The sequence below is a fragment of the Sebastes umbrosus genome, chromosome 11, assembly GCF_015220745.1.
Source record: "Sebastes umbrosus isolate fSebUmb1 chromosome 11, fSebUmb1.pri, whole genome shotgun sequence".
Classification (NCBI taxonomy): Eukaryota; Metazoa; Chordata; class Actinopteri; order Perciformes; family Sebastidae; genus Sebastes; species Sebastes umbrosus.
The window spans coordinates 12341512-12364758 of record NC_051279.1 but is presented as its reverse complement, the minus strand read 5'-3'; the positions used below and the strand labels follow the sequence as shown (position 1 = coordinate 12364758).

General features: G+C 42.1%; 2 protein-coding genes across 11 annotated transcripts in view; both read left to right on the top strand.

Moving 5' to 3' along the window:
* lipeb (lipase, hormone-sensitive b) overlaps positions 1 to 18528 on the top strand; it is a 38760-nt gene extending 20232 nt beyond the window's left edge. For 7 of the 10 annotated variants that reach the window (XM_037785987.1, XM_037785992.1, XM_037785991.1 and 4 more), the window contains 9 exons: positions 1308 to 1453; positions 1847 to 2032; positions 2968 to 3120; positions 7216 to 7360; positions 8411 to 8638; positions 9719 to 9934; positions 11725 to 11906; positions 12704 to 12970; positions 14417 to 18528. In XM_037785987.1, coding sequence (XP_037641915.1) covers positions 1308 to 1453; positions 1847 to 2032; positions 2968 to 3120; positions 7216 to 7360; positions 8411 to 8638; positions 9719 to 9934; positions 11725 to 11906; positions 12704 to 12970; positions 14417 to 14809 — 1916 coding nt within the window. In that variant the 3' untranslated portion in view covers positions 14810 to 18528. The remainder of the gene's footprint in view (positions 1 to 1307; positions 1454 to 1846; positions 2033 to 2967; positions 3121 to 7215; positions 7361 to 8410; positions 8639 to 9718; positions 9935 to 11724; positions 11907 to 12703; positions 12971 to 14416) is intronic. The other 3 variants (XM_037785993.1, XM_037785989.1, XM_037785990.1) reach the window with 1 other exon arrangement.
* Positions 18529 to 20951: 2423 nt separating this feature from the next.
* The window catches only part of tmem145 (transmembrane protein 145), a 50481-nt gene continuing 48185 nt past the window's right edge, over positions 20952 to 23247 (top strand). Inside the window, exon 1 of the mRNA XM_037786019.1 lies at positions 20952 to 21189. Coding sequence (XP_037641947.1) covers positions 21079 to 21189 — 111 coding nt within the window. The 5' untranslated portion in view covers positions 20952 to 21078. The remainder of the gene's footprint in view (positions 21190 to 23247) is intronic.

Here is a 23247-nt window from a genome sequence, read left to right as displayed (position 1 = left end):
TCCTTCTTTTGCATTCTCCGGGAGTTTATGTTTTCGAAATTAAGGATGCACCGATCCGATTTTTTTCAGTCCCGATATTAATACCTGGGCTTTGGGTATCAGCCGATACCGAGTACTGATCTGACTCCAATGTTTAATTAATAAGCTGTGTGCCTCACTGTGTAGAAGTGACTGGGATCATTCTTTTATGTGTAAGGCAACATCAGGCTTGACTTAAACATTGCTTTCTTAACTTTGTAAAACAATGGCTGTTTTCGCAATTTGAGTGTTACGACCGCGTTAGACTCTGGCCCTCAGCAGTCGGAATCACTTCACCATCTGTGTATCAAATACTCGCTGCCTTGATAACCCAGCTGCACACGAACCACAAAGAGATGTGCCATCACTTTTTCGTTGATGGTCCCTCCACTATACGCATTCCTCTTTTCTTTTCAGGTCGGGTAGAATCGAATGTTAATTGACAATTGATCCAGTTTGTTTGTTTGCTTCTGTGGCTGCAGAAAGCTGTTTGCAAGCCAATTTGTTTCACATTTGGCAACGGGGTGTCAAAATAGGCAGTGGACGGGATCACAGAGCCAAAACAAAAACAGACGTCCCAGACCAGAATAGAAAATTTCAAAGAACATACTGGCTGTATTATCTTTGTCAGAGATGCAATCAATTTATCAATCAATTTAGCATGTTTCCTTAATCTCTGATGACATATCACGGTCATTTTATGATTTATTACAGTTAATATACTACATATTGGTCCTTTAAACATTGCTTTCTTCAACTTTGTAAAACAGAAACAAAAACTCAATAACAAATAAATACCTAGATATTTTTTATTGAATTGTTATTTATTATTAAAATAATAAATCATACATCAGCGACTTGGTAAAAATATTCAATTCTAGTTTATAATATATGTAGAATATACATATAGAATTGAATGGATCAGCCTCCTTTGTCACTGATACCAGATCCAGCTATTTGGGTCAGTATCGGCCCGATATCGGTATTGGTGCATCCCTATTTCTAATGTTATTATTTTATGTGCTACATCCAGTCACTTTTAATGTTCCCTCATTCCTGCTGTCCTTCTTACTGTCTTTGTGAAATCGCTGTTTTCATCCCCATTATTCTGACCTTTTGTCTTTTGTCTGCCATTTTCACTCCTCCCTCAACCATACACACAACACACTTTTCTTTCCCTTTACTTTTAACTCTAATCCCATTTCGTGTCTTACATTACCCCGTCTCTGGTGTCTCCTACCCATCATTATACCTTTATCATTGTGCCGCCCTTCCTCCCTTACCCCCAGGTGTAGCGGCCAGCTCTTTCTTCACCTCAGGGAAGTACGCCATCGACCCAGAGTTGAGAGGGGCAGAATTTGAACGCATCACCCAGAACCTGGACGTCCATTTCTGGAAGACCTTCTGGAACATCACTGAGACCGAAGTCCTGTCGGTGAGTAGACTGTCAATGCTTCTTTTCACAGACAAACACACCCCTAAGACATCAGTAATCCACCCATGTTGTCACCACTCACCCACGCACACAGAAAAGAGAGCTGCCCTGTTTTTAATTTTAAAACTGTATCAGGAATATTTGACTTTCCTCTGGTAGAAGTACCTTTCTATCATTATGCATTTTGGCCTATAGGCCGTAAGTAATAATAGAGTGGAATTCAATTTATTCAATGGGGTTCATGATTAATTCATCCGGTTTCTCTCTCTCTCTCTCTTGTGACCTGACTTGCTCTGTAACTTGCACTTTTCTCTTTTTCTCTCTGCCTCTCTGTCTCAACTCAATTGTCCATCTCTTTCTCTCTTTTTTTCTCCATCATTACTCTTCCCCCAGGGCCTCGCCAGTATGACATCCACTCAAGTTAAGGTGAACCGGGCTCTCTCTGTGCCCCCCGTGCCCTTTGACCTTCCCCTGATGGCCAACCACAGAGCATCTGTAACTATAGCTCCTCCATCAGCACACATCGGCATCGCTCCAGTTCAGATGAGGCTCATCTCCTATGACTTACGTGAAGGACAGGTATCTAAATCATTATTCTGTTCACACTGTGGTGGCACTGTGAAAAATGCAATAAAGAAAGCTTCATAATGTCAAATTTTATGCAAAACTAGACAAGCTCTTGTATATGCTGTGCACTTGTCTCACAGTACTTCCTTGTAGCCTGTCTAAGTATTAAGTATTTGTTGTGTGACCTAGTTTATGACAGTTTTTCCTCCACTGGCTCTTTTTAAACTACCTTGCATATACCAGCCATACAAATTCTTAAAATATTCTAACAATATGTAATAGCATATCTGGTATTTCTCTGAGCTGGAGTAGACGACCACTCCGACTCATCCTCATGCACCTAATCCCCTTCATTATCTCTCTCTCTCTCTCTCTCTCTCTCTCTCTCTCTCTCTCTCTGTCATAGGTATCACTCACTTTTTTCTACTCCCTCCCTAATTCTCTCGGGAGACTCCCTCTCTCCATCCGAGCTTGCACTCCTTCTTTCTTTGCAGCCTGGCACTTAACCAGACATGGCTATCAACAGACATTTTCAGCCATTGATCACGCTCCAACAAAACAACAGTGTCTTTTTTAATGTCGCAAAATACAAGCCTGCATCAGCGGAAACCCTCCCTCTCAGCCACAACCCCCCCCTCCCTTCTTGTTTCTGTTAATGAATGGGAATTAGTGTGCATTCATGTAGGCGCAGGAGAGGCTGCTGCAGAACAGCTAGTTAATCCCTCTCCCAAAGGAGTCCTGTTGCTAACACTAGCAATAAAATACATTAGCAATGAAAACAAGGTTTTGTTTGCAGTATACACACAGTCTGTGGACGGTTATCAGAGTGAAGCAAACATCCCCATCTGTCATCATGTGATGTTCATGATTATTTATATGTGATGTTTTTTTCTCTCATTTTGTTCATTCATTCCTCTTCCTCTGCCTCTCTGTCTCGCTCTCTCCAGGACAGCGAGACTCTGCTATCCCTTGCCCGCTCTGAGGGGGGCGCCATCTCTCTGTCGCTGGGGATGAAGGTCAAGCGCCTCCCCTCGTCTCCCTGCCTTCTGATCCACTTCCATGGAGGGGGATTTGTGGCCCAGACCTCCAAGTCCCATGAGGTGAGATGGTACTCTACAACTATAGTTCTCCTACCAGAAAAGCAACGAGATCTAGTTTTATTTTGTAAGAAAAACTGAATCCAAAAGACTTTTCACATAATTATATGATGTGGTATTTTGACTCATGTCTGTATGTGGCATAGATTGTATATAAGAAGTGGACGTAGTCACTGTGACGTCACCCGTTGGTTTGTGGATTATGGTTTTGGAGCCTTGAGTTTGGCGTTTTGGCCGTCGCCATCTTGCCTTTTTGCAACCAGAAGTGACATGAGAGGGTGGAGCTAAGTACACCCGAACACTGAAAAAGAAATTTTCAGTTGACCAAAATGTTATAATTAACTTTCATGAAATGAAAACACACTGAAAGAGTTAAAGTTGTAAGACGAAAACACGGACAACTCCCAGTCCGGACAGTCATTCACAAGGTAGCCACGCCCTAAAGCATGCCCTGCTTTATGGTCTATTTGACTCTAAATGGGGTCATAATTTACTAAATGAACATCATGCTGTATTGAAGAAGACTTGAAACCAGCACTTGAGATCATAAACTCATGTTTATAATGTTTACTGAGGTAATAAATCAAGTGAGAAGTAGGTTCATTTTCTCACAGACTTCTATACAATCAGACTTCTTTTTGCAGCCAGAGGAGTCGCCCCCTGCTGGATATTAGAAAGAATGCAAGTTTAAGGCACTTCAGCATTGGCTTCACTTTTCAGACCCGGAGTTTGACCACTGTTAAAAAGGCCCTTTAAAGGCTTGGTATGTGACAGTATTTGACCAATTTATGATATATCTAATGGAAGTGGTCTAATATGTGATGTGGCACGTACATATCCAAACGTTGACAACGCTACACCTCCCCCATTGGGGCCTCATTACAGAAACTTCCAAAGTCTGAAATCCTATCTTATCTCAGTTTAGGATGACATTTAGGATTTTTGGTATTACAGAAACATGTTTCTTAACTGCATTCAGGGAAAGAATCTTCTCTTAGCTTAGGATAGGGATTAAGTTATTATAGAACCGTCCTAATTTAGGGATTTCCCAAGTTAGGAATCCTAAATTAGGATGGTTTACATTTATTTAATTAAAAGGTGGGGTTTCCTCTCCTCCACCAGACTTCCGACTTCTTGTAGCTAAAATAACAAGTGAGAGCCGTTGATATTATGGCTTGTCCATCTCGTGTAGTTTACTGGTACATTCTAATCAAAGACGCAGGCATGACAGGACAAGTGCTGATTGAAGACTCAAATTTACAGTTATCTTAACTTAAGAAATCCTAACTATAAGATACGAGGTCTGAGACAGGTAGATAGGAAGATAGTATTTTTTCCTTTCTTTGGAGACTTAAGATAGGCCAAGCAGTTAGGATGTTTTTCTGTAATGAGGCCCCTAGACAGTATTGCCACAGTGCTCATCCAGTTCACCTTCTCATCCCTTCAATGCTTCAACATCTGGCTGTGTTTTCTCAGACTAATTGTAATTGAACCCCAGCTAATTTAAGTGTTGAGGAGCTGGGCACCAGTTGACAGCAGAGGAGTTAGCAGTCTGAATCTCTTCCTTTGTCAATAGTGTGACATGTAATGAGCCGTTACGCTAATTATTTAGTAATTAATCCCTGAAAACTTGTATAATATGAATAGAGACACCATGCCCACCCTCCATGCCTTCTTCACTGGTACAGTAAGGTGCAAACAAAGCTGGGTCTTCTCTTTCATGTAAATCATTGCTTCCTGTCATTCACCTCATCCTCACCCCTCTTTTTTTTTTAAAGAGGAGGAGCTCATGTCCTAGATTTAATTTCTAGATCACTGTGATAGAAAAAGGGACACCAACACGCTTATAAGCTTTGTGTCGGATCTTTCTTGTCATTGCTCCAAAAAGCATTTAAAGAAAATCTTGTTTTGTCTACCAGTTTTATTATAAGCTTATATAAAGTGACTATATGAAATAGCAGCAGGAGGAAGCATTTAACTTACATCTTGATGAGGAAGCTTATTTTAAAACAGTTTGTGCCCCCACCTCTCCTTGTTGGTCCTTCGCTGATCTGGTCATCTGTGTCTGTGTGCGGTCTTTATGTGGCATCAGGCTGCTTATAGCTACCGAAAGACAGCGCTCTGTGAAATCACCAAGGACATGGGCATCCTGCGTAGCAACCAGAGGATGAGAGGGAGCAATCAGAGACGGGGGTGAACAGGGCTGTCATGTTGAATTAAACGGAGAACTGTACAACCCCGCAGAGGAAGATTACCCCTGGGCCGGGCACTAATGGAAGACTTGTCAGACTATCCTTCTCTCTTCTTCTTCAGGGCTCGCCTTTTTTTTATTATTATTACATCCTCCCTCTCAATCTTTCTAATATCTCACAAAATCCTTTTTGTTCACTTAATGTCCTTCCTGTCTTATTTGGCCAACTCGTACTCGCCTCCTTAATATTACTAGGTGCCTTCTGCTCTCTTAATCCCTGAGGCAAGGCCAAGGAAGAAAGAATAGGAAAAATTAAAAGTTTCTTTGAGGGCAGAAGTCAGGCTTGTACTCCTCATATGTCGTCTACTCCTGTATCCTTCCCTCAATCCTGTATCTCCTGTCTTCTGGGTGAGATGGAGAGTTGGACTTCAGTGGCAAGAGCCTTTGGTGCTCTCGGTGCCCAATTACGCTGCAGATCACAGGAATGGATGTGCTGGCATCTGTGCGTTTAGCAACTCGGGCACGGACCCCACACACACACACTCACACAAACACACACGATCCCAGTATAGGTATAAGCTTGCAGATTAACTGCTCTGCCTGTCTGAGAATGAGTGGGACTGCAGCTCCCATTAATTCTTGCTTTGAGAACAGATCTGGGACCTTCTGAATCGGTGTGTGTGTGAGTGTGTTTTCTTTGTGAATAGGATGAGTGTGTATGAGAAGAGTTTCTGGAGTCATGTAAAATTAACCAGCCTTGGTCCTAGCCCAGCAGAAATACACACACACACACACACACACACACACACACACACACACACACACACACACACGTACCACACGTACCACTTCTCTGCCCGGTGGGCCATTCATTGTGAGCCCTTAGCTCCTTTTTATGCAGGAAGATGATGAACAGTCTGACTGACATAACTGTCCATGGACTCTGGCATATATTGACACTCACTGGCAACAATGGCTTCACACACAGTTGCACACACACACACCGTGGGGCTACCTTTGCTGATTTGTACAGACCCACACTGACCTGAACAGTGCTTGAACTCGCACACTCACTTGTCAGCGGCATCCCTCTAAGATTTATTTTGACAAGTAGGGCTCTAAGACGGCACAGCTGACTGCTGGAGCTGCTTTGTTTGTTTTTTTTCTATGCTGAATCACTGGCGGGTGAGGCAACATACAAACATACACACACTGTGCTTTTCCTGGCACTGTGAATGGAGAGCTGTCACTTTCTCCACCAGCCCTGTCACAGCTAGTCAAAAAGGTGTTGGGAGAAGATAAAGACGGAGGAGGGAAGGACGAATGCTTTGTGGAAGGAATATTTTGTCGTGACAAGTTTTGATGCCTTTTCTCGCATTTCAAGGTCACTGCATTGCAGTTGTGAAGTAAAACACTTGCCTTAGGTTGGCATAAGAATAGTAAACACTTAACCCGACTGTTGAAGTTGAAAAAGAGAAACGCTCAGTATTCTGACAGTGAGTTTGTTTTTGTAGACGATCCCTGTAAATCCACACCATCCCCTTGTCTCTGTCTTTTTCCTTTATACCCAGCAAACTAGGACATGTGGGACCTTTGTTTTTACCGTATGAGAAGAAAGGAAATGAAGGTGACTGTGAGGGCAGCTCTCATTCTCCTTTTGTCTAGACATTAAATCAGAAAGCAGACATATGACATCAGAAGGACATCATTTTCATAACTTTTTATCCTTGCTTTTTAATGTTCACCCCCACGCATCTCTCTCCCACCACATGTCTTTTTCTCTGTCTCCCCTCCCCTGTGTTTTATTGTTGTTGCTCATAAATTTAACAACATGGAATATATTCACTGTGAACCTGAGTGTTTTTCCATTCATAAATTCACCCCTCCATGTCTCCTTTCTTGCACAGCCCTATCTGAAGAGCTGGTCCCAGGACCTCGGTGTCCCCATCCTGTCAGTGGACTACTCACTGGCCCCTGAGGCCCCCTTCCCAAGGGCCTTGGAGGAGTGTTTCTACGCCTACTGCTGGGCTCTGAGGAACCACCACCTACTAGGTACACACACATCACATAGCATTGTTTATCGGAGTGGTGGCTTTTTTAGCTCCCTTCTACATTTTCTGTTTACTTTTTCAAGTAATGGAAAAAGTATAAGCAGTTAAAATGCTAAATACATTAGGCGGGTAAAAGAAAGTTGGTTTATTAGAATTAATGAGCAGGCACAACAAAAGGGGTAACACTCATCCTTTCAGAGTGAGAGTGTCCTGATGACTGCATCTGTGCATCCTCAGCTACATTTACCAATTCCCTGTACCTCTCCAGAGGATTCATTCATCACTTTGAAAGTAATCATGCTGCAGCACCATGTCTTGCACTCTACCCGTTGTTCTGCAATATCACACAAATTGTAATGCTCAATATTCAGGCAGACGGCAAAAGACATCTGGTCGGTTTGGGGTACACCCGACCGCTGAAGTACGCTGTGTCAAATTAACAGTGATCGCAGTGCAATATGTTTGTGTTGTAGTACAAGAAGACAATATCACGGCCACAAGGCAGACAGCGAGAACAACCCCTCAAAGCAGCCACATATTCAGCAGTGTTATGGTGGAGAAATGAGATCCTGTTTCTGGATGTGTGTCGCACTGCTTTTTCTTTAACCACAGTGGGTTTCTCGTAGTCGCAGAAAAAGATTTTTATGCCTCCATGCTGGCGACAGCCACGGCCGGAGGCGTTATATTTTTGGGTCGTCTGCCCGTCTGTCCGTCCCATTATCATGAACGCGATATCTCAGGAACGCCTTGAGGGAATTTCATTACATCTGGCACAAACATCCACTTGGACTCAAGGATGAACTGATTAGATTTTGGTAGTCAAAGGTCAAGGTCACTGTGATCTCATAAAACATCTTTTTGGCCATTCACACAAATGTCTAACAGGATACAATTATGAAGTGATAATATTTTGGACAGTCATGGATGTAAATCTAGCTTTGTCTCCTATTATTTTGTGTTCCATTTTTGTGTTTCCCCATTGTTTTCTTTTGTGTTTCTTTCCTTCTTTTTCTTCACCCCCATCCTCGCCGTCCTATTTTTATCTCTCCAGGCTGGACCGGAGAGAAAGTGTGTCTGGCTGGTGACAGTGCGGGAGGCAACTTGTGTGTGACGACTTCGATGCGCGCTGCTGCCTTTGGTGTGCGAATGCCAGATGGCATTGTGGCAGTCTACCCGGCCACCCTGCTGACTGCCTACGCATCGCCCTCCCGTCTGCTAACGCTTATGGATCCCCTGCTGCCGCTCAGTGTGCTCTCCAGGTGTCTCAATGCCTACGCAGGTAGGGGTGGTTGTGTGTGTTTTTAAAATAAGTCAAGTCAGGATACTTTTCTTTATCTGGTTGAGTTGAGAAATACATTTTTATATATATATATATATATAGATTTTTTTAAATTTCTTACTTTCAAGCACCTCTGCCGTCTGCTGCTCAAAATCAAACATACTCTTAACATAATGGTCTGTAGTTGTAGGTTTGTTAACAATAACGATACTGACAACTACTTGTGTATCCTAAATGATTAGGTTATTAAGTTAAGATGTTGTTTTTCTTTGCAAGGCTGGAACAGATATTGGCATTATCAATTAATATATTCTATTCCATTTGATTAACTAATATAACAATTTATTTAAAAAAAGCCCAAAGTTATGTCTTCAAATTACTTAACAAGTCTGACCAGCAGCTAAAACACAAAGTATCAGTGTTCAGTTTCTGATATGAAAAAACAAGCAGTATTGATTTATTAGAAAAATTTAAATAGATTTTTTGTCAATTCAACTAATGTCGGCACTCTCAATCTTTTTAGTTTTAGGACAGTAATAATGATCATATTAATCATTTTGCTCTCATCTGGGATCTCACTGTTGTCTCAATTCCTTATGTAGTACACAATGTGTATAATGTAAAAAAATTGTAATCATAAATCTTTATGGATTTTATTCTAGCCGTGTTGTATTGTGTCTCAAAAACCGTCACAAACAACAACAACTCAACTTATTAGCATATAGATTGTTTTTCATGTGTTGTCATTAATGCATGTAAGAAGAAGCCGGAGAAACTCTTACTTGTCTTTTGATAAATTGTTGTCTCACAAGAAAAGGAGGACTGTAATTGGCCAACTATGCCAAATAACTAAACTAAAACACTAATCATTTTCTCCTTCTGTCATCACTATGTTTTGCTGTGAACAAACTCTGTCAGTGGTTTTCTTTACTCTACTATTATACCTTTCCTATTATTGATTTTCCATCTTCTCTGTTGTTACTCATTCATGCTTATTCAAGAATAACAAAAACACTTTAATCTCTCTCGTATATCTATTTTTTTTTCCTACTAAGCCTTCCTCCGTGTCTCCTCCTCTAGGCAATGAGCCGCAGACGGAGACGCAGGTAGAGAAAGTGAGCACGCTGAGCCTGGTGAGGAGAGACACGGCTTTGCTGCTCAGAGATTTCCGACAGGGAGCCTCCAACTGGATCCACTCTCTGCTGGATTCCAACAGAGCCCCCGCCTCCCCCAGCCCAGCTGCAGAGGCGCCACCAGGAGCCACTGGTATACCACCGACTGTGACTGTGTGTGCGGGTGTGTTTCTGTGTGCATGTGCAGTCAGGTGGGAGTGAATGTGTTTTTGCTTGGCAGCTACTGCGTTCAAAGTTTTCTATAGATGAAATCTGCTCGTGTCTTTAATCACATCCATCTGCTGAAAGTACAGAGGCCTGTACTATGAAGCAAGTTCAACATACCCAGGGTATGTTCTCATTATCTGGCTAAACTAACACTAACAACTGCGATAAACTGTCCTATAAGGGTTGTTATCAACCCAGGATTTCTCAATCTGGCTATGACCGCGTTCACATAAAAGGGGGTAGTGTTTGCAGTATATGACCAATCACAAACATGGACAAGTTTACTGTCAGCAGAATGGCACATTTTCCAAATGAAGAGCAAACTATAATATTAGACAAATAGGAAGAAGTTACACACATAATCCAGACTAAAATTAACACCGTTGCAGCTGCCAAATGCAAGAAGGACAGCTGGCAAAAAATTGCAGACTGTGCGAATGTGTAAATTAACAGATTTATAATATCCCTGCCTCATCTCGAGCACGAGTAGATCTGACTATAATTACATTGTGTATTCTGTTAAATGAATATGTTGCTTATAGAATAGAAGACTAGAACATACTAGATCTTCCCTTTAGGGAAATTGTGGCGTGTATGACACATTTAAGCTTCTTTCAGTTGCCTCCCCCGCCTTTTTTTTTTTTTGCCGGCTGTGTTGCTTTTAGCCTGGATTAGGACTTTAACTTCTTCGTCTGCGCATCGAGCTGATCGGTCAGTAGGCGGTTCTTTTATACGAGTTGATCTGTTATCTCAAACCTAACCTATGGAGCAGGTTATGTGTTCGGCACAAGTTACCATGGCGATCTACCCCGGTAAGAAGTGAACCACCGTCGAAGGACTGAAAACCCAAGGTTAAACCTGAAGTTACCTCGCTAACCCCAAATCCTGCTTCTTAGTACAGGCATCTGATCAGAACTCTGTGTGTGTTTGTGTGCGTGTACCGCCCACGTTTTCAGCATCTTCATTAAGCCAATTATGAGCGCAACAACACCAACTGCCCCCAAGTTCATTTACAGCCCATATGGAGGAGGTTATTGAGATGGATCCCCTTTATTCAGCATTCAACTAATCAGTTATTGCTTTATCCCACCTTGTTGCGTAACACTCCTGTAGCCCATTCATATCAATTCACCTCTTTGGAGCAGCAGGGCTTTGACAGTAATTGTTAATTGTAGCCACCGTAAAATCCGGTGGCAAATGGTAATTTCCCTGGTGTCCCCTTAGCTAGGTGACACCCCCCACAGCTGCAAGCCCAAACTAATGATAATGTCATTGGTGGGTGTATATTATTAAAAGGGCATCATGGTGCTGAGATGGTTCATTATTAAAGAGATGGTAGCGCTTTGTGGAGACACCAGCCATGACGACTCGTACAGCTGTGTTTTGACGGCGCGGGGCGGGCGGATGATATCACCATGACAGCACTATTTGAATTTCCTCCACCCACTTCCCCTCTCTTCTTCCTGATATATCCCAATTAGCATTTTAGGCTTTTAACTGTTGGCTGTCAACCAGAGGACATATGATAAGTGGAGACGGTAGAATAAGCGAAAGTGATTGTGTACTACTATTTGTGTATTTTGTCCTGTCCTCCAGCTGCTATTGACCCTGAGTCTGTATCCTTTACACATGTTTTTTATTCTAATAACTTATTTTGTATTGTATGTCTCAAACCTTTTGGGGTTTTTTGTTGCCAAATGTCTCCTTCATCCCTCTATTTCCCCCTCTCTCCATCTCGTCTCTTAGACACAGTGAGGAAGAGCATTTCAGAGGCGTCCTTCTCTTCTCCTCACGCCGACCCCCCTGTAGCCTCAGAGACCTCCGAGTTCCCGTCCAGGAAATTATCTGTGAAGAGCCAGACATGCCAGGACTTGGGATCCCACACCAATTCCACTTCTCACAGCGCACCGCTGCTCTCTGAGCGCACTGTACGTCACACTTGAACATGTTTACATTGAGATTAGCATGCTCTCAGTTGATTATCCAGACAAAGTTAACAGCGTTAAATTGCTGAGGGATGTTGCTTCAAAGAAGACTTGGCTGTTAGTTGTGGGAATTTAACCTGTGATGATGGAAAGGTCTGTATTTTAATAATTATTGCACCATTGCATTGAAGAGAAAACGCACCAGCCTCGAACCTGTTATCAGGTTATCTCTGCTTTCATACAGCTTGCATTGAAACGATCCAGCATACAGCTGTAGCCTTTTAAAGAGGCTGAACAGTTTATCAGCATGGAGGTATTTTGGCCCTCTGTCATACATTGTTGTACACCCTGCAGTGATGTGCATGTTTCATCTCAGTGAACTCAGCTGAGATTACCCATCACCCATGCCTCATAAACAGATTTGGCTATAAAATGCTGACTGAATATCAAAGCTTTTTGGTTGCGCGGGTACCAGCAAGGTATTGCAGATTATCCTCGCATGTATTTTCACACAAGCAGACTGGATTAGTGGTTGGCTTGGGGGGGAAAATAGCAAGCAGGGGTGACGCAAGATTTTAAATATGCTTTTCCTCCTTGAAATGGGGATTGTTCAGCCAAGACTCTCAGGCACCGAGCCAAGGTTTTTTAGAAGCTTCTCACAAGGACAAAGTGCTGTGTGTGTATTTGTTATCAAGTTTGCCTGTCTAATATTTTATGCCGTTCTTCTTGTTTCCTTGACATTACCTTCTCCCTGCTGTCTAACCTCACCTGAATTATTTTGTGTCTCTTCTGTTGTGTAGCCAGAAGATGTGCATTTCTTCCTCTCCAAGGATCCAGATCCCTCCATTTGCAGGGACTTTTCTTCAGTGGCCATACCACCCCCTGCTGGAGAGGAGGGATCAGAGCTGGGGCACCGTAGGGAGTTCCCCCTGGGGTTTGAGCCACTGCGCTCAGAGCAGCTAGCTGAGATGAGGGTGGAGAGCTCTCCAGTGGTCAAGGATCCGTTCTGCTCTCCTCTGCTGGCTCCTGATAGCATGCTGAAAGGGATGCCACCTGTACACATAGTGGTAAGATGAAGCAGCAGTTGGATTGATTGACAGGATGATGAAGCTTTATTCTACTTAAAGGGTAAGTAGAGGGTATTTTTTAACCTGGATCTTCCATGTTTTTGTGTCTAAATGACTAGAGGGGACAACAGTTTTTGAAATTGGTCCAGTATTGAGGGAGAACGCTGCAACCGCCAACTGCTAAACTGTCTGTAATGTAATCATTTGGGGCAACCTGGTATCGTCAGTTTACGTCCACTAAAAGTGCTTGTTTTTGCCACTGACAGTTTCAGATTGTTACTATAAGTGTCTGACAACATTATGGAAAGGACCCTACAAAGGAATGAAACATTTTTCTTACCTTTCGCTTGATGCGGTCTGTTTGTTATTGTGTTGTCTCGCTCGGAGAAGTCTCGTTCTGAGATCTCGCGTTGCTTCTACATTGTCGAATTCATCTAAATATTCAGCCACGACATTGAAAATCTTTTAAATAACACTAAGCTACGCTTTCTGTACTCCAAGACAACAAACTCTGACAACACCGGTGTCTCATGGCACTCTTCTCTCAAACTGTCTCTCGCGTTTCCACCGTTGTCTTCCGGCAACAAACGGGAACCTGAAAGGTAAGAAAAACATTTAATTTCTCTGTAAGGTCTTTTCCGTAATGTCAGACACTTATAACAACAATCTGAGCCTCCGTGGCAAAAAGAAGCACTTAGTGAACGTAAATTGACGGTACCAGGTTGCCCCATGCGTTTACATTACAACCCGTTTAGCGGCTGGCAGCTGCAGCGTTCTTCCTCAAAACTAGATCAATTTAAAAAATGTCCCCATTAGTCACTTAGACACAAAAACATGGAAAATAGGATCCAGGTTGAAAAATACCAAAGTTACCCTTTAACTCTAATGTAGGGGTATTGGGAATTGAGTGCATTAAAGAGTGTTTAAGTCCTTGCAACTGTCTGCATTTGGTTGCATGTATGATCTTCTATGAGAAAGTTCCTATGTTTTGTCAACAAGTTTAACAGATATGATATTGTTGGAGCATGCAGGAGCAGACCAGGGTTTGTGATTGTTTGTTTGTGATGGTGAAGAGAAGGGAGGAGCAGAGAGGTAAAACAAGGCAGCCTTAAAATGTCAAAAGCTACATTACCGAGGACTGTACACTGCTTACACTGTTGCATCAGAGTGAGGTGGAGTGTGATGATGGAGGAGATGGGGAGGTTGAGGCTGCTCTCTCATGTGAGAAAGGTGTTAATGTGAAAATGAAGAAATTGGAGCTGGTTTTAAAGTGGCTAGAGTGAGTCAGCGAGAGTGTAAAGAAAGCAGGGACAAAAGAGACCAGGATGCTTGGCTTCCTTTTCTTCATCCCTTAATTAAGATTCTTGACATGTCTGAAGGGAACCCTAATTTGCTTTTCACCTCCCCTTTCCCTCCCTCTTGCTGCTTCTCCCTCCCCTCTCTCAGGCTTGTGCATTAGACCCCATGCTGGATGACTCTGTGATGTTTGCCAAGCGTTTGAGGAGCATAGGCCAGCCTGTCAGTCTGTGCGTGGTGGACGACCTCCCCCACGGCTTCCTCAGCCTATCGCAGCTCTGCAGGGAGACGAAGGAGGCCGCCGACGTCTGCGTTGAGAGAATTCGCGCCGTCTTCACCCAGAAGGACACGCCCCCGGAGCCGCGCAAGCACCGCAAGCTGGAACGGACCGATAGGGGTGTGTCGGCTTCTTCTGGGGAAGCCGGTTCTTCCTTTGTCAGCCCCACTGAGGGAGGGGAGCTAGCTGCTAAAATTGCTGGTGGGGAGGGCTTAGTTACTGTGGCAGCCCAGAACAACACTGACGCTGTTGGTGTTGGACCTTAAATAAGATTCGATTAAAAAAAAAAAAAAAAGGAGGACTGCAGTTCACCCGAGGAGTGAAGGGAGAAAGAGTAAATGAAAGTCAGACAAATTTAGGCAGTGAGATGCCTGAAAGGGAGAGAGAAGGTATCCTGAAAAAGCAGAAAGTGGGAGAGGGGCAGTCTTGCTCAGTTTCTGAGAGACTAAAAAAATAGAGGAGGAGCACTGAAATAAAACTTCCTCAGCTTTACAATTCTTGCCACTAGTTTGTGCACCGCCATGCACCGACGCAAATCTGGCAGACAAAATGAACACACCCACAAAAGACAGCCAGAATAGAATGGTGATTTACCAGCTACTTAGATCAAAGACCAGCACTCACCCACACATGCAGCACACATACTTAACAGAGTCGCCATTGGGCAGCGGAGGCTTGGACATAAAGCAGCGCAGAAGATACTTAAGACGAGGCCTGAATGGGTGATTCATCCAGGCCAAGGCAGTCATTTGAGGCCCTAATCAGATAGTGGTAGACACACTATATGCTTCTGTACAGAGTCATCCCCATCAAAATGGCCACTTGTCCTTTAGGGAGCCGCTCTAAATCACACTTAATAACTCTACGTTGTGTTCTCCATTACGCCTGTTTGGCAGTCAATACGGCTCACTTTGTGGATAGTAACTCTGTTGACTCTCTTCCTAAATAGAATTACAACGCTAAAACAGAACCGACTGAACGGCTCTAAACTGGATGAATAGAGATTCTGTCACAGTTTTCAATCATATTATAAACTATATGCAGTAGTATTACTTTTGTTATTTATGTTTACTTTTTTTTCTATTGCTGTATTTTAATCATTACAGGTTTGTTTGCTGATTTGTACACCATATTGTTTGTTTAATGTAATCATTTTGCTGTTTATTCCACATTTTTTTTGAATGTGCTCAATATTTACCTCTGCTTCTTTGGCACAGCTGCTCTGACATCCCCGGCCTTACCCATTAAACCCCTCTCAGTAATGCATACTGATAGGATAGAGTAAAAGTAGAATTTTACACAGGGACACAGGTGCCCTATCTAGATGCTGCTTGCGGTGCTGATATTACAAATGCAAAGATTGCATTTTATTAATAGCTACAGTTAAATTTGTGCAGAACAATCGCAGCTCTCAGATGTCTGGAAGAGGCTGAATGTTTAAATTGTTATTATTTCAACTCTGGAAACAATTGCTCGACATTCTCCTTCTGCAGATCTAGAGTAAGAGAAAACTGGGCAGCAAAAAGCCCCACGGCTATCAATACACATTTTAAACTCCACTGCACTCATTTCCTCTCAGGTCGTCCCCGTTCCTCGCCAGGCGTTATTGCTCACTACTCTTCTGCACAGTATGCAGCGTGTCAAAGTACCACTTCTCTTGAGTCTGGGGATTTCCTGCGTGACAATCTGTTTCTACAAATCAGAGGCTTTTAGGCAAAATTGGAGGACCCTGACCAAGAAAAGAGATAGCAGGAGTGCTGTGTAAAAGCTGGTGGACCAGATGTTTTTGCTCCCCACCATCACATTTGGCTTTGTTATCAGTAACCTGAGGGCACTCCTCTGAGCGTGCTGCCACCAAAGCACTTTGAAGTACACAGAAATGTCCTTCGGAGGGTCAGTCCCTCCATCAGGTCCAACTAAATATAGACGCCAACAATGCTGGCACTGTACTGCCCTTGCCTGGTAACAGGGCTAAGGTTGCCAGGTCTGTAGAGAAGGATGCTGCTGTGTGATGAATAGGATTTAGCTGAAGCTCCAAGTGCAAAATCCTCCCCTCCGTAGAAGAGCAGGATTTTCAGCAGCAAAGTCATGCTACAGGATTAGACCATGCTCAGTTCTGTCAGCTCCGAGTGCTTACCGCAATATTTTTAGGCAGATTGATGGAGAGAACCAGGGCCGTGAAGAGGAAGAAAGTAATACACTCATCCTCTCTAAGATACTGGGCTGAAGTTTGTACTTGCTTTACTAGCCGCTGTTTATGCTCACTCCGCACTTTTGCAGCAGTTTGTCGATCCGTGCGAGCGTATTTTAAGCTTGTATGACACCTGTTTTTTTTTCTTTGCTTGGTGCCTGTATGTGTGGCTCTATGTGTGGAGTCTGCATGTACACATTCACGTGATCACACTGGTGTGTGAGAAACATGAGCTCACACGCGAGCACGTCCTCTTTGTTTGTGTCGTGTGTTCACATAAAGATGGGAATGGCACTTTACAGTCAAGAGACTATTCATAGTATTAATCTGTCGTTGAGAGCAACCTCAAGTTACCATCGTTTTTTGTCTGTGACATACATCGACTTGACTTGAATACCCAGCAGGGTTGATTGGTCGTTGGCACTTTGTTTTATTAACTAAAATATGTGAGCTTCTAGAAAACTTTAAAAAAAAAAAAAAGTGTCAAATTCCCCCTCTTGCTGTTTATTGACCTCCATATGCCTCTTACCCTTGATGACCACTCATGCATCAGGCTAACCTGAATGCAGGTGATGTACCAGAGAGCCCATCTGGTGTTTTGGACAAATACGTTTGCAGCGATACCTTTTAGTTTTCCCAATTCCTGGCACTTTTGTTTATATGCTTCCTGCAGCTTAGAGCTGAAATGTTTTATTCAGTATTGTTCCAATTAGTGTCGCTGCTTCATTAGAGTCTAATTGTTGATCTCACAGACCAACTTTATTCTCACAAATTGTCCTTGTGAGTACAAATAGTTGCAGTAGATCAGATGCTGCTTTTTTTTTTTTGTCTTTTTGCTTGTTCAATTATCAGGTTGTACAGCATACCTCCACAGTTTTACTCTTCAAAAGCTCTTCTCACTTGAGATTTCCTTTTGCCCCGGGCTGATTTCGTTGAAATGCAATGCAAAGTGCAATGCAAAGTGCAATGCTGCTACAAACGTGAGCTAGCTGCTTCAACGACATTTACAGTAAAGCTATGCAGTTACACATCATCTTTTCACAGTCCGTTTCCTCAGAGGCAGAAATGCTGTAATGCCGTTTATTGTTGTGCAATGCGTTTGAACCTCCTCAAGGTTGGATTTCATAGTTAGCAACCTATATACAACAACACTCGTTTAAAACTTACTGGAAACCTCATTCTTTCACATTTGCATCAATGCGTTGATGTGACTGACCTCAACCACTTCTGTTTACTGATGAGAAATACTAACTTGATCAGTCAGTTAGATATCCTAAAAACAGAACCAAAGACTGCAGCCAGAGTCTTGCAACAGATGTGCTGTTCTTGCTGTTTAGTGTTTTGCTGTTTACTGGTATTGAAAATGCAGGTGCTAGTTCAGTGCCATAGCTTGTCTGCACTCCATATGCTAATTGCTCCGCACTGTAAAATGTAAATCTGATTTAGAAAATGATTAGCCTTTAAAAAACAAACAAACAAAAAAAAAACAAGCCATAGACTGGAAACAAAGCTGTTTTAAGTTAACTTGTTTTTTACTTTTTTAATTTTCTTTTATTCGAAACACCACAAGTGCAAACCTGTGAATAAAAAAAGAATGTGTATTAAACATTATATGATTCATGTAGATATTTTTACTGTGTGATTTGTTAATCAGATTGATTACAGAATGACTGATTTGACTGCATTTTCTTTGTAGGTTTCATACTACAGAGTTGTGTCTTGATACGCCGCGAGTAGGCTGGTTTCTTCCTTTGTTGATTTTTATCTAAATAAATAAATATATTCTCCCATGAACCTGCTGATGTGTTCATGAATCAACCTTTTCTTTGCATTGATCGTACTAAAGGTTAACTAAAAGTCACTTGGAATAAGAAATGGAGATTCTAATTCAATCTAGCTGGCCAGATATTCGTGGCATCTCTGATGGCTTTTTTATGTATTGGTGAATACCAAAAACTCTTCAATTGAATTTTACCTAAATCTTGATTAAGTCAGGACTTGGGGAAAGGTCAATTACAAGGTTGACCTTTTGTTAAACGTATGAAGTGTCAGATTAAATCTAAAAAAAAATACATAGAAATACAGATATGATATTCATGTATCATTTTTCTACACAGATGGAAAGTAATAAGTATAGTTTTGAAGTACTTTTATTTCCATTTGATGCTACTTTATACTTCTACACCACTGCATTGCTGAGGAAAATATTGTACTCTTCACTCTACTTTAATGCAACAGCTAAAGATTTAACATATGAAACATATGATGATCTTATGTATGCAAATATAATGCTGAATGAATTGGTTACAACATTAATATGTATACAGTATAGTATATGTAATAAACAGTTGTGGAGGAAGTACTTCGAACCTTCACTTAAGTAAAAGTAGTAATACTACAGTGTAAAAATACTTTAGAAAAAGTACAAAAGTATCAGAATCAAAATAAACTTTAAGAATCAAAAGTAAAAGTACTTATTATTATACCGAATGGGCCATGTCAGAATAATATATTATATTATTGGATTAAAATTATTGCTGCATTACTCTATACATCACATTAATATTACAGCTGGTTATGGTGTGGCAGATTTTAAATACTTAACTGCTGGGCAGCTTAATCTACAATAATATATCATAATTTATTAGTTGAATCAGATTATTAATGCAAAATATAAATCTGAAGTAACTAAAGCTGTCCGATAAATATAGTGCCGTAAAAAGTACAATATATACCTTTGAGATGTAGTTGAGTAGAAGAATAAAGTGGCAGAGAATGGAAACACTCAAGTAAAGTACAAGTACCTCAAAATTGTACTTAAGTACAGTACTTGAGAAAATGTAGTTAGTTACATTACATCACTGGCAATGTATATGTTGTATATGTGGTAAAGTGGATATTCTGCATAACTCTGTTTAACTTTTGATTTATAATGTACATTTTGCTAATATTTCTGTATTCTTTGGTAAAATGTTTAATGCAGGGATTATACTTGTCACAATGTTACATTTTGCTAATAAGATGAAACTTTACTTATCCCGAGGGAAATTGCTGTGCAGCGGTTGCAATACAAAGTGGCAAAAGTGCAAATATGAAAGTCTAAGATAACAATACGGTGCAAATCCAAAATATATAACATATACAATGCCAAAATCAGGTGAAGACTACTGCTCCTCTGCCTGCCTGCCTTCACTCAGACACCGCGTGCGTTCTCGCTGTCTGGCTCCACCTCTACATGTGCATGCGCGCTCACTCCACACTGCAGAAGAGTTAGTTTAGCTCTGAGAATATCTAGTGAATGTACAGTGGACGTTTGTGCAGAAATAAATGCTGCAGCTCCTCCAGACCAACAGATGTTTCCTGTGTCTTGTGAAGTGACGGGGCTCCGCAGCGAGAAACGGTATCGCCTCTGACCGGGTGCCGGTGTCTCCCTGCAGGCGCCGTCGGGAAACATTATCGTTATCCTAGAAACACTAGGATCAGATCTAAATCATGTTCATGGACAGACCTTGGTCTGGTCAGCTAACATTACTGCCAAGCAAGTGAAATATAGAGTGATATTGTGGTTTTGGCTGACGTGTGTCTCCTCACTGTGTTGAGCGATGCTCGTTCATGTCTATTTAGAGCGAGCACAAGCACGAGCCTGACGCTGACTTTCGGTGACTTAACGGTCACAGGTGTCGCTGTTAACAAGCATTTCTGAAAGTTACAAATAGTCCCTTTAAGATGTAAAAAATTAGAAAGTTTGTGACCCAGCAGCCATGTTGACATGATGCCAAAAACATTCGGCCAACTGCAGGTTTAATTATAGGATCTAATTAGCAGCTTGCATGTTCCTCAGCTGTGTTTTTTGCATTTTTTTTTTTTTTTTTATCAAAAAACATTTCTGACATTAAATGCATCAGTAATAATACAGCCGATCAGATCCTAGTTGATGCATCCTGCTGATTAGTGGTATTATATAATTTGGAGCCAGGAGGCCAGGCATCATCTGTCTCAGTGCTACTTCATTAGAGGTGTGTGACCTCTAATGAAAACATGATGGCAATCAGCGCAAAGCATTTTTAATGTGTGGACGTGTCGCATTCTCCAAAAAGCACGAGCGGAACCGGGAGCGCGCACACTCTGCACCCCCCCCTCCACCCCAACACCACCACATGCATTGAAGGGGACCAGCACCAGCGTGAACGCGCACAGCTCCTCTCTCTCTCTCTCTCTCTCTCTCTCTCTTGTGTGCGCTCTGTGCACGAGCTCTGCGCGCAGCCGCCTCTCAGAGAGAGACAGGCTTCAGGGAGCACCGGAGAGAGCAGACGGAGCCGGAGACGGAGCGACAGCGGGAGAAAGATGGAGGTGAGGGTCGGGGAGAGACTCCTGTGCCTTGCTGTGCTGTCCAGCGTCTTCTTCGTGGACTCAGTCGTCGGGAAATACGTCAAAGGCATCGTCAACACCAAAGAGGTGAGCAGAAGAGCTGTGTTTTTTTTTTTTTCTTCCTCTTTAATTAGTTGCGTCAATGACACCACCACCACCACCACGGTGTGCTGGACTGCTGCGTATCCGCACGCAGGTGTCTCTGTGGCGGACTGCTCCACACGGATACACCGAGAGGCTTACCACCAATTTACCACCAAGTTGCATTGGATATTTTTTTCCATGTCGCCATATGAAACTAGTGCGTGTCATCTGTGGATGCGTATATTTTTATTCTCATTGTGATATAGTCTTTGGCATATAGCCTCCAGTATAAGCAGCATATCCCACCAGTCCACTGCTACTCATTACTCATCTTTAAGCCTGACTGTGTTGCCATTCTTCACATGTAAATGAGCAGTTTATGATGAGAGGAGCTGTTACAGGTGTGCGTCATATGGCTGCTGGCTGCTGGGTTTGTGGTGATCTTTGCATGAGAAACTGGACTCAGTCCAACCTTTTTTTTTTTTTTTTTTTTTTTTAAAGTCTGTTTTTTAATACAGATCAGCATCGATATCATCATCATTGCCCTGACATGGATCTCTGAGTTAAACTGTGCAGCTGGAGCAGCAGACACACTGTATAGCCCTGGGCCGTTTGTGATTCAGGAGGCTATATATACCACCTGCTGTTCCACATCCCTGCTTTGGATTCTCACGAGTTTGTGGATCAAGTTTGACATGCATGAGTAGTACAGTAAAGCTGTCTACCATTTTGTTGAGAGTTCAACAAGACAGGCGGCCACTATGCAGGCAATGTATCCTTTATTATAACAACACTGGATGATGATGCCATGGTTTGTTTAGAGCATTATGGTGATTCTGTTGGGGAGTTCTGCAAAAAACTGCGGTATAGAGCCTATTTATCTCTCTGAAACAACAGATGACTTATTTGACCTTTCAGTCTGGGAGGTCAACTGTGCCTGGAGATTCTAAAGAGGTAAAGAAAATTCATGTTTAACAAATATGCCACATAGATCACTGGTTCCCAACCTGGGGGGTACCCGACCCCCCACTAAGTACAGTACTTGAGTAAATGTAGTTAGTTGCATTACATCACTGGCAATGTATGTATTGTATATGTGGTAAAGTGGATATTCTGCATAATTCTGTTTAACTTTTGATACATAATGTACATTTTGCTAATATTTCTGTATTCTTACTTTGGTAAAATTTTTAATGCAATTATACTTGTAAGTGTGTTACATTGTGCTAATAAGATGAAACTTTACTTATCCCGAGGGAAATTGCTGTGCAGCGGTTGCAATACAAAGTGGCAAAAGTGCAAATATGAAAGTCTAAGATAACAATATGATGCAAATTCAAAATATATAACATATAGAATGCCAAAATCAGGTGAAGACTACTACTTTTACTTAAAGCGGCAGTGGGTGGAAATGGAGCACTAAAGGTTGCCAAAGCTTCATGGGTGGTCGCCAGGCCTTCTTGATTTAAAGTGTGTAAGACAACTTGTTTTAAAAGTATGCATTTGGCCAATATCTCAGCATTTCATTAATTTCTGTGAGGAAACTAAAATTAAACGTTGTTTTTAAAGTTGGGATTATTTAAAGGGTCTTTATGTAAGAATCAGAAATTGCTTGTTAACAGCGACACCTGTGGCCGTTAAGTCAACGAAAGTCAACCTCCTGTTGCTTGCACTTGTGCTCGCTCTACATAGACATGAACGAGCATTGATCAACACAATGAGGTGACACACGTCAGCTAAAACCACAATATCACTCTATATTTCATCTGCTTGGCAGTAATGTTAGCTGACCAGACGAAGGTCTCTCCATGAATCGATGCTGATACTGTGTTTCCCTGCTTCAGCCTCCCGACCGCGGTCAGAAGGAACAGGGGAGACACCGGAGTTTTGATCGGAGATGATAACGTAACTCGCTCCAGAGCACAGTCTATTCACTCAGCAGCAGGAAACCACACAGGAAACATCTGTTGGTCTGGAGGAGCTGCAGCATTTATTTCTGCTCAAAGTCCACTGTACATTCACTAGATATTCTCAGAGCTAAACTAACTGTTCTGCAGTGTG